Source organism: Cygnus olor, chromosome 1 (genome assembly GCF_009769625.2).
Source record: "Cygnus olor isolate bCygOlo1 chromosome 1, bCygOlo1.pri.v2, whole genome shotgun sequence".
In the NCBI taxonomy this organism is placed as follows: Eukaryota; Metazoa; Chordata; class Aves; order Anseriformes; family Anatidae; genus Cygnus; species Cygnus olor.
In genome coordinates this window covers 72,811,746-72,825,542 of record NC_049169.1, presented here as the reverse complement: position 1 = coordinate 72,825,542, position 13,797 = coordinate 72,811,746, and the positions used below count along the sequence as shown (strand labels likewise).

General features: G+C 36.6%; 1 protein-coding gene across 2 annotated transcripts in view; it reads left to right on the top strand.

Moving 5' to 3' along the window:
* The window catches only part of ATXN10 (ataxin 10), a 119,732-nt gene that overhangs the window by 26,448 nt on the left and 79,487 nt on the right, over nucleotides 1-13,797 (top strand). For both annotated transcript variants that reach the window (XM_040564708.1, XM_040564701.1), the window contains exons 4-5: nucleotides 11,454-11,550; nucleotides 12,404-12,568. In XM_040564708.1, coding sequence (XP_040420642.1) covers nucleotides 11,454-11,550; nucleotides 12,404-12,568 — 262 coding nt within the window. The remainder of the gene's footprint in view (nucleotides 1-11,453; nucleotides 11,551-12,403; nucleotides 12,569-13,797) is intronic.

Here is a 13,797-nt window from a genome sequence, read left to right as displayed (position 1 = left end):
TGCTCACCCAGTGCATTTGGGAAACCATTGTTAACTTTATTGCCTATAAACTGAGACCTCTTTTTTTTTTCCCCCCCTTCTCGCTGTTTTAACATCAGGCGTCTCCACCAGCCTTGGTTATATGGATTTGATTGTAATGTAACTACAGTTGAGAAGATGGCAACTTCTCAATTGTATCCTGGAGATTCTCAAACACAATAGCTACTAAATTTAAAACCAACAGGCCTGTCCTTCTTAAAGCTAATCCTTCTTCTCTTCCTACAGCAATGCCCTCTATATTTATCTCTGGAGGAGTAGACAAACGTATGTGTGTTGTTGGGTTTGGTTTGTTTTGTGGTTTCTTTCTTTCTTTTTTTTTTTTTTGTGAGCAAATCTTGGAAATGAATATGCTGCAAAGTTGTTGTGCAAGTCAGATATGTGCTGATTTACATGGAACAAGAGAGAGATGCTTATAAACTTGAACCATTTTACTTGTCACCAGGGTCAAAAATACTGAATTGTTGAGTAGCTGACATTATCAATTTAAGCACATAGTCTATTAGCTTTTCTTTCAAGGGAGAGGAAGTGGGAAGAGAGGTTCCTGAATGGGTTTCACAATCCATGGGGTTAATTTCCCAAAAGCACCATGAATGGAACAGGCCTTAGTTGCTCAGAGGAAAAGAGAATTTAAAAATCTTCACCTCCATTTATTTATTTTTTTGTTTGGGGTTTCCTTTTGCTTACTCTTAGCACAATTAAGCTACTTATGTTCTACAATCTAAATAAACCAGGCTCTAATTTAAACAGACTTTTTTTTGTCGTATAAATAAGAGGCAGCCCTGATCTAAGAGTTGCTAGTTTCCATGTGTGATCTTGCTTTGTCTGTCTAGGCTTTTTGGTGTAGGGGAATGGTGCCAGTACTTTGCTGCCACTGTTAAAGTAAAAACTATAATTACATTGTCAAAATAATATTTATAGTATTTCGGGGAATAATTGTGGGAATGGGACGAATATATTATACTCATCAAACTTTTATGTAAACATAAGCAAGAGTTTTTTATTTGAGTTATTGGTGTTGTTTTTGGCCTTGTGTTTTTCCAATCTGTAAAATAATATGGGACATTCATGTGTCTTTGTAGCATTGCAGAGTGTATGCCCTAACAATCATTTGATACACTATCTGGTAGACATAAACTGCTATTGCACTTGTATTGGGATTTTAGTCCTCAGTTTCCATAGCTTTAAAAAAATCCTGCGTTTTTAGAGTTTTGCTATCCCCTAATTATTATAGCTCAGAGCATTTTACTACGTTACCAAAAAGGAAAGTTTTAAGCAATTGGTTTGTTCTCTTGGTATTGTTTTTTTTTTTTGTTGTTGTTTTGTTTCTTTGTGTTAAACTCATTAATCTTTAATTTTTTTTTCAAAATTAAATGTGAGTCTGGGTACTTTTGAAAGGTGACTGTGAGCACTCTCCCAGAAACATCTATGCTGTGATGCAAGTATGAGGTTTTCTAATGACAGACAGTTGCCCCTTTGCTAGTTACTGGTACAGGGAGGACTTAGGCATTTTGGCTGCTGGGTGATTTTAAGTTACCAGGTGTAGAAAAAAAAACAAAACACAACACAACACCTTCAGTCCTGTCTGTACGACGGTTTTAACTTTAGAACTACTCTCTGTGCTGTGTTTTTGGTGAATATTTCACAGCTTTTTAATTAAATGTCTGTCTTCAGAACATCTACTGCAAAGATGACAGCCATGCAAGTTTCACCCTTCTTAGGTATGTCACAATGATGTCACCTTTGGTGGGATGGGAAGGATCTCTGTCTTCACAGTTAGATCCAAATCCATTAAAGGCAGTGGAAGGACTTGGGTGGCCTTTGGTTCAGGTCTTGTTCCAGGTCTTTGTTCTTTGGCTTTTTTCAGGAACTGCAAATAGGAGCCAGTTTTTACACCTCTTTCAGCTGTCCACAGAAAGGAAAAAGCCAAACCTGGACTACTACAGGTCAGAATTGTCATGAGTTCGCAAACGCTGAATTCTCTTTAGCTCTTGTGTATGTAGTATTGCCTCTGCCTGCAGTTCTTCAGCTGTGGGGTTAACTCTTGTACTGCGTAGTGGGACTTGCAACGCTTTGAATCTTGTGCAGTGTGTGAGGCACAAACTCCCTGTGCAGGGCTGCCCGTGCTCCTCGAGGCCTGGATTTTTCATCACTGTGCCTGGCCTGTCTAGCACAGTAAACTGCATCTATGTAAGACAGCAATAACTGTCATTCTGAGTAAATGTCAGTGCTGCATTGTTTTCAGCATGATACCTCTGGGTTCGTTCACATGGCTTGGCTCTGACTTCTAGTATTAATATGGAAACTTTACGTGTGCCTTAATTTCTTTCTCTTATTTTGTAACACCTGGAGCGGATGAGGTTTGAGGAGAGGAAGTTTAAATGCATTGACAAAAGGCAGGTTTAGGACAAGGGACACTATTTAAATACAATATTTTCTTATGCTAATGAGAAAAAGGAGGGGTGGGGAGAGTGGATGGAGCTTTAACCTGAGAATAGAAGCCTGAGGAGGACCTGATCACTTCTAGACTCCTGACACCACTAGCAATTGTAGTTGTTCAATCTTGTGTCCGAACATAGAAACTCCACTCTTGCTTTCTTATAAAAAAACAAACAAACAAAAACACCACCAACAACAAAAAAAACACCACCCTTTTCCTAATTCTGATGTAAATTTCCTACTGAGTTTGAGTCCAGTGGCCCTTTATACCTACCCTTTTCCCTTTTTTTTTTCCCCTCCTACTTTGGGCTTGATTCTCCACATGATTCCTGTTGCTTCTGCAGCGATTGACTAGTTTAAACTGTGCTACCTTGAGAGGTTCACCTGTCTGACATGCTTGAATTGGATGTAATAGAAAACAGACTTTGTAACAGTGACAGAAAAAAGCTAGTGCTTTCCAACCGTGTGGTGTTGATTGCCCTGATGATCAAACTGATGTTTCCCTGATGTCATGGAAATTCTTTTTAATTGCTGTACTGGTAGGCAGAGACAGTGACTTTTAGGGTTGATGCCAATCATTCAGCTCCTTCGAAGAAAGAGACTAATCTGAGCTTATCTATCCTTAAATAGTATCCATCTATCCTTAAATGGTAACAAGTAGATCAGTGGGATACCTTGTAGGGTTCCTTTTTCTAGTTGCTGATACTACTCTTGGGCATTGTGTATAGCTTTTTTTTTTTTGTGTGTGTGTGTGTAGGGTTTTTTTGGTGTTTTTTACTTCTTTTTTCTTGCTCCTGCAATTTGGAGGCTTTCTAGCATAGCTTGCCAAGATGTTGCTGATTTATGACACATGCATAGTGGTTTTAAAATGTGGATTGATATCCACTGAAGCACAAAGAAATGGAGTTTGCTGAGGTCTATTTAATTAGAATGGTTTCTGGTTACTTTGGTTGAGGCTTAAAATGAACAGCAGTGTCTGTATTTTCGGTGGACTTTTAAACACAGTGTCTGTAGCCCTTTCCTCCCTCCCTCCATTCCTTCCTACTTTTCTCTTTGCTATACCGTACCCTACCAGCAAATATGTCTGAAAGATTCATAATGAGGCAGGGCATGAATACACGTGAATCAAAACTTACAGAAATATCTGTAGATTTAACATGGTGACCATTGGTTTACTGTAAAGGTAAAGGTGTGGAAAAAATAGTTTTTCTATTATGGGTACAAAACTAGTCCCTGTCTCTTTCTTTAGGTAAAAAGGCTGTGGTGTTTCTACTCTGCTCTCATATCCTATGCTGAATCAGCAGCTGCATGGGAAGCTCTAGCATGAACCGGGCCATCATAGTTCTGATGGTCTGACATTGCAGCATCTGCTTGGTGCCTGTGTTACTAGCTTCACTCTATATCAGAGAGGAGCCAGTCTTTATTTCATAACCTGCCGCTAGGCTTTGGACAGGATCCTGGGGTTATTTCCAATGATTTGTATAGTGTGGGCCACATGCTTCTTTCCAGTCTTGTGGTTGTGATGAAGGAGAAGCAGGAGAAGAAATAAAGGATACCTTTACATTTAAGATTACATTATGGTATTATGGGATATGACCGCAGAAAGATTTGTTGTTGTTGTTTGTTTTTTGTTTTTTCCCCAACCAGGACTTCAAGATCAAGATGGGAAGAACAGAGCAAACAAGTCTTTTAATGCAGACAGCTTCCCAAAGATAGAGTATCTTAAATTTCTTCTGTCTATGTTATATATAGTTTTTTCACTTTTACTGAGGAAGTGCCCTTTCTAAAGAGTCTTCTGCAGATGTCCAAGAGTGCTGTCGTTCTTCATGCAGAGAAAGTGAAGATGGATGGGGGATGGAAGGGAACTGGAGGATGATCCAGGCAAAAGAATGTGAGGCGTCTGCATGTCTTTGGATAAACTGTTGCATGTTTGTATCAAAATCCAAGTAGTTAAATTATATAAAAGCTCACCGTGACATCCTTCAAACCTTATGATTATCACAGCTGTGTCACAAATTCCAGACTCTCCAGGTACATGAGCATGATTCTGATGGAAAGGGAGGGGGCTGTCTATAACTGTGGCCTTTGAGATACAAGCTATGAAACTCTTTCATTCTGCAGCATCCTTTCCTTTAACAGTTTTGTGCTGGGAGAGAAATGCCTCGTGCCTCTCAATCTCTTCTTAATGATAATTCTTTCTACTGCCAGCGTAGAAGGGAAAAAGTGTCAAGATTTGTGCCAGAGGACATCAGGTTCATTCCTCTTCTTCCATGCTCTGGGCATACTTGATGTTGTGGGGTATGGAAGGGACCATAACAAGAAGATGAGAAGAAGCAAGTAACCTTTAAATATGTATAAAAATTTAATGCCCAAAAACATGTACATGAAAACAGTTGCTGTGTATTAAAGTGGATATGGAAGTAACTATGCCAAATGTAAGTTTATTTGTTGATCTCTGCCTATTACAAAAGGACCATGATCTGTTATTACCCAAATATACAATATAAATGGTTCAAGGTAGAAAAAAGTCTGATATCCTTTCCATAGAAAAAGATCATTTAACTCTTCTAAAGAAAATGTAAGCACTTGAATGGAAATTTTGGTTTAAACGAAATGATGTCTACAGTATGCCATCAAAAATAACAATCATAGTAACAATAAATAATTTGAGAAGTTTGGTCATAATCTTGGTTAGTACTTTAGATTTTAATCATTTCCTTTTATTTTTTAGACCTGTGCAAGGTATCATGTAGTAGTGTGTCATATGGTTAGATGCCACAAATAACGCATAGTGGGTGGCCAGTCTTTTTTGTTATTTTTCTTGGTTTCCTGGCATGGTTTAAGTCCAGGTTGAGACTCCCCAGGACTTCAAACTTGCTGATTTTGCTGGAGCAGGCTCTTTAAAGAGACATGGTTAGATTTAGACTCAACTTTTAGGTTGAACCAAAAAAAAAAAAAAAGATTTTACATCCTGATGCATGTAGGAAGCTTATAAATGCAATTCCCAAGTCTGCAACCACTTACATATGTTTTACTTTACATAGGAGAGTAATCTCAAGCATGTGTTTTGCTACTTCTGGGGTTATAACAGGAGTCCCATTTATTATGCCTTTAGACTTCAATAGATAAGTTTTTAAAGAAATTAATGTACTTTATTTTTTCTTTCTAAAAGTAAAACTGTGCAATTAAAATAACAGAAGGTAAAGAGGACAGTCCAGTCACTGTATTTAATAAGCTTTTGCTAGTGCTGTATGAATCAGAGTCAGTATGAAACTGATTTCATGGTAGGCAGTAGACTGTCCAACTGACTCTTTTCCTGGTAAATGCACAAATACAATCTTTGGAATCTGCCATTCTGAGATCTTGTTAGAACTTAGTTCATGTTAGAGACTAATTTCGTTGTCTACCAATTGCTTCCAGCTCCCTTCTAATTCACTTGTAACTTTTCATTTGCAAAGCATGTTTTTTTTCCTGTTTGTTTTGAGGCACATTCTCCTTTGTGGCAAAAAAAAAAAAAAAAAAAAAAAAAAAGAAGTTGATCTTTTGCCTAGACCCTTATCTTCCAAAACCAGAATTATTGTCCAGTTACTGAACATAATGTTCTGTTAATATTAGAGTTGGCATTTCTGAAGGGAAAGAAAAAAATTAAGTCTTGTTTTCTTTTCAAGGTGGAGGAGATAGAGTGGGACCAGAAACTTTTTAAACACAACATTCTTGGTATTCCACAGACGGTAAAAATGGGTTACTAGGCTGCATTGCAGCAAGTGCAATACGATCGAGGCAGAAATATAATCAGTAGCTAGATGTTCATTTTATTTACAGAAGTAAAATACTAAGCACTATTTTAATAACTTTAAATGACAGAGCCCGTATAGGTATTGTACATTCATTTTGAGTAGTCTAGACAGACTGTTTTCCAAGGAAAATACATTTTCATCAGTATTTGTGGTATGATTCATGGTGGTGAAGAGGCAAATAACTCTTTTTATGACTGGAAGTTGCTTTAACTTGCAGCCACAAGGAAACAAAGCAATGACTGGATGATAGTGGTGGAAACTAACATTTTATAGTAATGGAGGTCTACACCTTATGCTGAGTTGAAGGTTTTATTTTTCCAGGGATAGTGACATATCACAAAACATATTGCAATTGTTTACAAACAATGGAAGGAGGTCTATGTTATGTCTTGCAGTCCACAAATCAGATTTGCAAAGCTCACAGGCTGCTTAAAAGGTGTGCAGTTTGTCAGCAGGTGGTGACTTGTAAATCTTTGTGCATGCAGCCAGGGTAGAGAGGGCACACCGACTATCTCTTCATGCACAGCTAATAATAGATTTGCAAGTTCACTAGCCTTATGTTTGCAGCCTGGCATTTGATGGTGTATGTCTTCATACATGCTTGGATTGGATTTATTTTATATGCTTACGTAATGCCAGTTTACGATTGGACAATTCATTACATAGATGGCCTTTCTGATGAGCGAGGAAAGCAAAAGGCTAAGTAATGTATTTATAGCTATCTGTGCTGTCTGCTCCAAATAAAAAGAAGAAAAAATCTCTTCTCATGACTGTTACAAGTTTCTGTAGGTGAGGTCAGGGTTTTTCGAAGTGATTGGTGTGCATGTTTACAGGTTCCTTGTTCCCGACTAGAGAACAGGTAGTAGGAATTCGAAACACAATTCTAATTACTCACCAGGAAAAAAACTTGCTTTCTGTAGGGAGGACCTAAAAAACACGTATGAATATAAACTTCTAAATAATATCCACTACAACAAAATATGTTGCATAATAACATGTTTGTGTGTAGTAGCCTAATCAGGAAGGCCGTCGGGGGGAAATTCCATTTAATCTTGTTAATAGAAGAGTTTATTGCTACCAAGCATTTAACTTCAGTACTGGAACTTTGGTAACTTTTTTGGAAATATTATCATCTAATAATGTGGAGCAGAAGGAAACAGTGTATTACTTTTAAAACATGATGCTTAAATGTGTGAATAACTTCAAATATTTGTTTTCATCTGATTCTGCAAATGAAAATGACGCTTTGAAATTACTTTTGAAGTGTAAGGAGCAAGATGCAGGGTCAGGCCTGTGAAATCTTCACATCTATTTTTCAGACTGTCTGGGTAGTACTGCATTATAATTAAGTGAAAAATGTGTACTATAGTTTGATTCAGTTTGTACATGATTGTAAGAGACTAAAAGGAAAAAATGGAGCTATGCTCTTGAAGGTACTGAGCTGCTGTAGTGCATTTAAGCTATCCTTGTGCAGATCTGTATAATACCAATTGACTCACCTGTTCCATGGATGGTACTGAGTGATTCTAAAACATCAGTTTACATGTAGACAAACATACCAAAATACATTAGGAAAAATGTTTCCCGTTGTACATGTTGCCCTGTTTTATAAAGAGTTTTTTTTGTAGAACCTAGAAAATCCTCCATAACCAATGCAGGCTGGTTGTGAAAGCAATGTGTAATCTCAGTATTTGCATTTGCTAAAGAACATCCTGCTTTTATAGGAACCATTGAAATCTCAATGGGGGAAAAACTTCTTCAACTCTGGGGTTAATCTGTTTATCAGAAGTTAAATCTTAGTACATGTAATTTTGCAGTGGTTGACCATCAGCTTAAAAATAGTCTTGTTGACCACACACAGTGTAACTTCTTTTTAAATTAAAATTCAGCTGTGCATGTAGATACAGAATCATTTGTTAAAGTCAGTGCTTATAGATACCAACGGCTAGGGGGATGGACTTAAGGTGTTAAAGAAATCGTTCCTATGGAAAGGACACACTGTTGTATAATTGTTTTGAGCAGTATTTCCTAAATAATAGCTAATGCTGGAAAGAGTGTTTGGCAATCATTTTTAGCTTCATAAAGATGTGTAAGCTTTCAGGAAAAAAGTGAAATAGTCTTTTTTTCCCTCTTTTTCAGAAAATATTATTAAATGCATAGCAACATTGTTTCAACTTGTATACTGTGTAATAAACTCTGAACTAATAATCAACTACTTGATTTTTGTTGTTTTTGCTGAAAGGACAATGAGCTATTGGAGAGGAGAAAAGCAGTAAATTTATTCTAGAGATTTCTAAGCACAGTTGGATGATGTGTTGCAGCAGTCAAGTCCACCAGATGCAAAACAAACTAGAGAAGCATGCAAGTTGAATGCTACAAAAAGACTTCCATCATTAGGAATGCAATACTTCACTTTTATTGTAGTGTGTTGTTTTGTTTTTTTTTTTAACTCATGCATACCTGTGACTCATGCTATGAATTAACAATTAGTTGCTTTATTGTTTTTGTGCCCCCCCCTTTTTAAATGTAAATGCCAGTGTATAGATTTTCAGTGCTCAGATCAAAAGTAGTTAGCTGGTATTGGTACTAGGTTAGTACATTTTATGTGAAATCATCTTTGGATATAAATGCGATCTATCCGATATTTGTGTGTTCCACCATCACCAAGTGCACCTCTGAGGTGTGTGTGTATGTGGTGGTAATGTGCTTTTTCACTTTTTCTCTTTTTCTCTTATACATATCTATGCAAATACTAGTGCAGTGTGATTCAGAGAACATTCTGTGGTGAGCTGCTCTGGTTGTGATGCTATAATGACCTTGAATGCTCTTCACCCCCTGTTCATAGTTGGCTTTCCGCCTGTGACTACTAGACATGGTACATGAGAATTCACGCTTAAGTACACTAACCATGGTTGGCATGTGCCATTGAGCTGACATCACACTGAGCACTCTGAGAAAAATTATATTTTTATGTAAATATTTTCTGGGGGGTGGGCAGGAAAAAGAAGTCTGGGCAGGAAAAAGAAGTCCAGGCAGTGTAGAAGCAGTGCAGCAGTTGTGTTGTTGCTGTGATGGAGCATATGATTTGGTTGGACGGATTCTGAGCTAGGTACTGTTTTCTGTTCTCTTTACTCCTGGAATAGGTCAGTTACATCAGGTGTTTGTAGAATCACACATTTCTTTTAAATTGCTGAGATTCTTCACAGTTAGATTACTTGCATAAGGAAACATTGCAATATTGAGACATCGTTTTCTGCTTAATTGTGAATAGATACAATTGCTGTTGTCTCACAGATTATGCACTTACTCATATATTGATTTGTGTCCTCTAATTGAAAGAAAAATGTTAGCCACTGTTGGTTAAAAACAGGCGCTTAAATATTAAACTCTTTCATTTTTCATGGTGCATTGGCAGAATCATGATCTTTCCTGGATCCGTCTTACTTGTTCAGGAAATCAGGATCAAAGGAGGACTGTGCTGATTGATTGCTTTCACAAATACTGACTCCAATGTGTGATTAATGGAGAATTTGTAGTTAATTTATTATGATATTGCAAATATTTTCTTATTACAGTTGTTACAGTAAGAATGGCAATATTTAAAGGATCTTTATTTTTTTCTCTAGTCAGAGGTATTTTTGACAGCTTAGTCTCTAATGAGAAGTGTAACTGATGTCTGGAAAAGGTCAAGCAAATGTCAGGTAAAGATCAGAGTGTAACCAAATAACCTCATTCCTATTTGAGAGGTCTTTCTCATAGTAGAATAGAGTTCACCAAGAGAAATATACCCTATTCCTAGGACTTCTGCCTTGTTAGTTTTTTTCTAGGAGAGAAATATTTCCATAAGATGTCTGCTAGAAGAGTAGCGTGCCCATGCTTGCTGTCCTTCAGAAAAACTGAGTCAGCAGTCTCCCAGATGGATGGGAGAAACTGAAGAACAATGATGAGCAGAGGGGAAAAAAAGAACACACAAAAAACCAAACAAACCTGCAGATGTGCAGGTAAAGAGAACAGAGATACTAAGAACCAAAGAGAAAAGGAGAAGATGATTCAAAATGCATTACGGAAAGGAGATACATATTTTGCATGTAAATAAGTTACACGGAAGAGGAAAATTTACTATTCTTTAAGCCCAAGTGTCATCACTTTAGACTTGCTTTCTTTTTGTTCCCAGGAGGACGTATGCCAAGACCTCTGTAGGAAATCTGTCTGCTAGCTGGCACAGCACCTTTCAAAGATACCGTATTTTATGTTTTCAGAATGTGACAATATTAGTCACCTCCATCTGTAACAGGCTGCTGTTTATAATATCTGCTAAACTGCATTGTAGTATTTAATTTTAAGTTACTTTGACAACGTTAAAGAAGGATCAGGCTATTGAAAGTTGTCGGTAGTGCCAAAAATGTTTGATTTTGTGAAGTCTGTGAGTTCATGCTTTTGTTTTACCTTAGTTCACATCTTTTGACTTGGGAGGAGGGGGGCGTTCTTGGATGTGAACATGTATGATGAAGTATCTTGTTTCTGGATTTTAAGCCTGTATTGAGAGGAGGCTGAAATAAATCATTTGCAATAATAGTGGAAATATGTCATATTAAGTAGTGTTAAAATGGGATGCAAAGTTGTTTGGTGTACTGGCTTTAATTTCTCTGGGGTAGAAATCTGAAAGTGTTGAGTACATTGTCATGTAAGGATTCGTCCGGCTACCTAGAACTTAAAGTGGGTAGCAAGGGAATGGATTGGGTTCTCCTGCTCTGGCTTTACCTACTGAAACAAATTTTTCAAGCAATCTCTTGGCCAGCTTGGGGAGAGTACCTGGGGAGCTTTCTTAGTAGCAGGCAGAGCAGCATTTGCAGAGTTCGAGTGTTACAAGCAGCCTATTTGTGTTAATTTAATAGTAGGAAGAAAGCCACCTCAGATCTGGAAGAGGCAAAATGGCCACTGCCATGTGGCAGCTACTAGTTCAGCATGGGTCTGCTTCAGTTTGCACTAATTGTAACTCTAAGCTTTCATGGATTTTGATCTGTCTTAAACATTTGCAGACTCATTTAGTTTTTGTAATCACTAGTGGCCAATATTTGATATTAATGTAAGTTGAATTGGAAAAAAAAATGTTTTGTTCTGGTTACAATTCCAGAATGTTAATATTTTCTGTGTTTTTTGTTTGTTTGTTTGTTTTTCCAGCTTTTCGTTGTAGCCTCCAGTTTCTTGGAAACATTGCAGCAGGAAATGGAGATTCCCAGAATAGCATTTGGAAGTGTGCTTTCCCAGATCTCTTCTTGTAAGCATGGATGTGTTTTGTTTTTTTTTTATACTGTAGTTTCTGTGGTTATATTCAAATCTTTTGTATGTGACAGTTGTGTCTCTACTAGCACCATAAAGCTTTGAAAAATAACTTTGGGGAAAATGGGGTGGCTGAGACCGTATCCTGTAGATGTTTTTTTTGTTAGTCAACCGCAGGGGTCAGGTCCTTTAAAAACCTGCTTGTTCTGAACTGACAGTAAATTGATTTCATTTAACACAAACTGGAAGAAAATTATGTTTAAAATGATGATCTTCAATCATAAACTTTATTTCAGAGTTGTTTTCAATTAGTTATAAGCGGGTCACTTCCAAGAACAAAACTTTTTGTTTATTCTCATTGCTTCTTTGCAGACCTGTCAGTTATTTGTGGATGAAATGGAATCTACGAGAAGTGACTTAATCTTTGTGTCTTCTGATTCCTTTGCCCCTATCCTAACCTTATGAAAATATCTTTCCAGAGGTTGATGACGTATGTGTCATGAAATACTACATAAACCATTTTATACAGACACGTGACAATATTATTAGTGTATTTGGCGAAATCTTTCATAATGGGCTAGTAACAAAGGCATATTCATTGAATTTGGTACTCATTCTGATTCTGTTTTTGGAGCCCACTTGTCAGCACTGGGGGTAGGAATTTTTCGGATTTTTTCTTTGCAGCTGACTTCTTAAGTTGACTTCTTTCTTCTTGGCTTCTCTTAAGCAATGGCAAACTCACGATTCACAAAAAGACATCAGACAAGAACAACTCAACAAGCTGAATGTCCCTAGTGTGTTTTTCCAGCATGAGTTTTAACCTACTCTCTTAACATCATTTTCTCTTGAAGGACCTGCTTAACTTACAGCGATGAGAAAATTGTTGCCTATTGTTGTATGGTCTTGTTTACCTGCCTTAATTCAGAGAAAGTGAGAGAACTACTGGATCCTGAGAACTTGACTGTGGCTCTTCGTGTCCTGAAAGTCTACAAAGAGCAGTTGGAGTCTGAGTGGTCGTATGTATCTTTAGACTTTTTTTTCCTTCTTAAATATGGGTTCTCCTAGCATCAGTCTCGATATTAAAATATCTAAATTTGTGACTCTAAGTAGTAAATGAAGATCTATGTAGAAGCTATTAATTTGGTATAGTGATAACTTTCAGAATACTTTTACTGACTTTTTCTGTTAAAATAAGACTATGATTTGTTGACGATGTAGACAAATTCTAAAATCAATGTTTTTGAATTGTTTTGTTAATGAAACAGGGTTCCAGAATGCAAGTTAGTTATACCTATATGATGATCTGTGGAGATTTTTGAAAGAAGGCTAAGTCAGAATATGGTCTTACAGACTCTGGCTATTGGATACTCAAAAGACATGTATGACTAATGGTTTGTGAGTACTATGGAAAAGGTGTTGGTTTTTTTTTTTATTTAACAAATCTGTTGTCTAGTGCAACATGTAATCATTTTTATATTGAAACAGAAACACATTTTGTTTGCAAATCTTTTAAGCTTGATTTTTCTTAATTTAAGAGTATATAATCAGTGGTTTTATTCCATTGTTCTATTGAGCTTTTTATTTTATTTTTTTGCTAATGGCCATTTTTGTAAATATTATTGTCAGTTATGCATTTCAGAAATGTTCTGTTTGTCAGCAAGGATGCACATAATAATTCGGTTTAATTTTTATGAGGCATTCCAAGTGGGGGGGAAAAAGGATAGTGAAAACAAAACTCTGTATATTTTTGTATCTTTCTTTTGAAGGTCATGTTTAAATTCAAAATTTAATTAGGAATAGTTGTTGAGGCTTTACTAGTTATTTGGAAAGTCTTCTAAACAGAGTTAAGATGATTGATTGAAAAGCAAATTTAATTTAATAGCTTGCTTCGGTATTGAAAAAATTACTTCAAAATTTGTTTGTGGCTGGGCTTTTTTTTATAACCAGGTCAATTTGCTTATGACATAAATAGTTTTCAGAAAGCAAACTTAAAGTTTCAGAGTCAGGTGACCAGACTTCTATTTCAAAAGTGACAAACTGAGTCTTTAATTTTGGCCTGTCAATATAAACGCATGTGAAATAGATTGCTTTTCAGATAATTATCTGGATTATCCTTCATTTTCTTTATGTATTGAAGATATGCTAAAATATATTTCGACTAAGATATGAAAGCCAGGGAGGGTTGGAAGAGGTTGTCATGCTGTCAAATTTGTATTTTGAAGGCAATTGCAGAATAAGTGCAGCA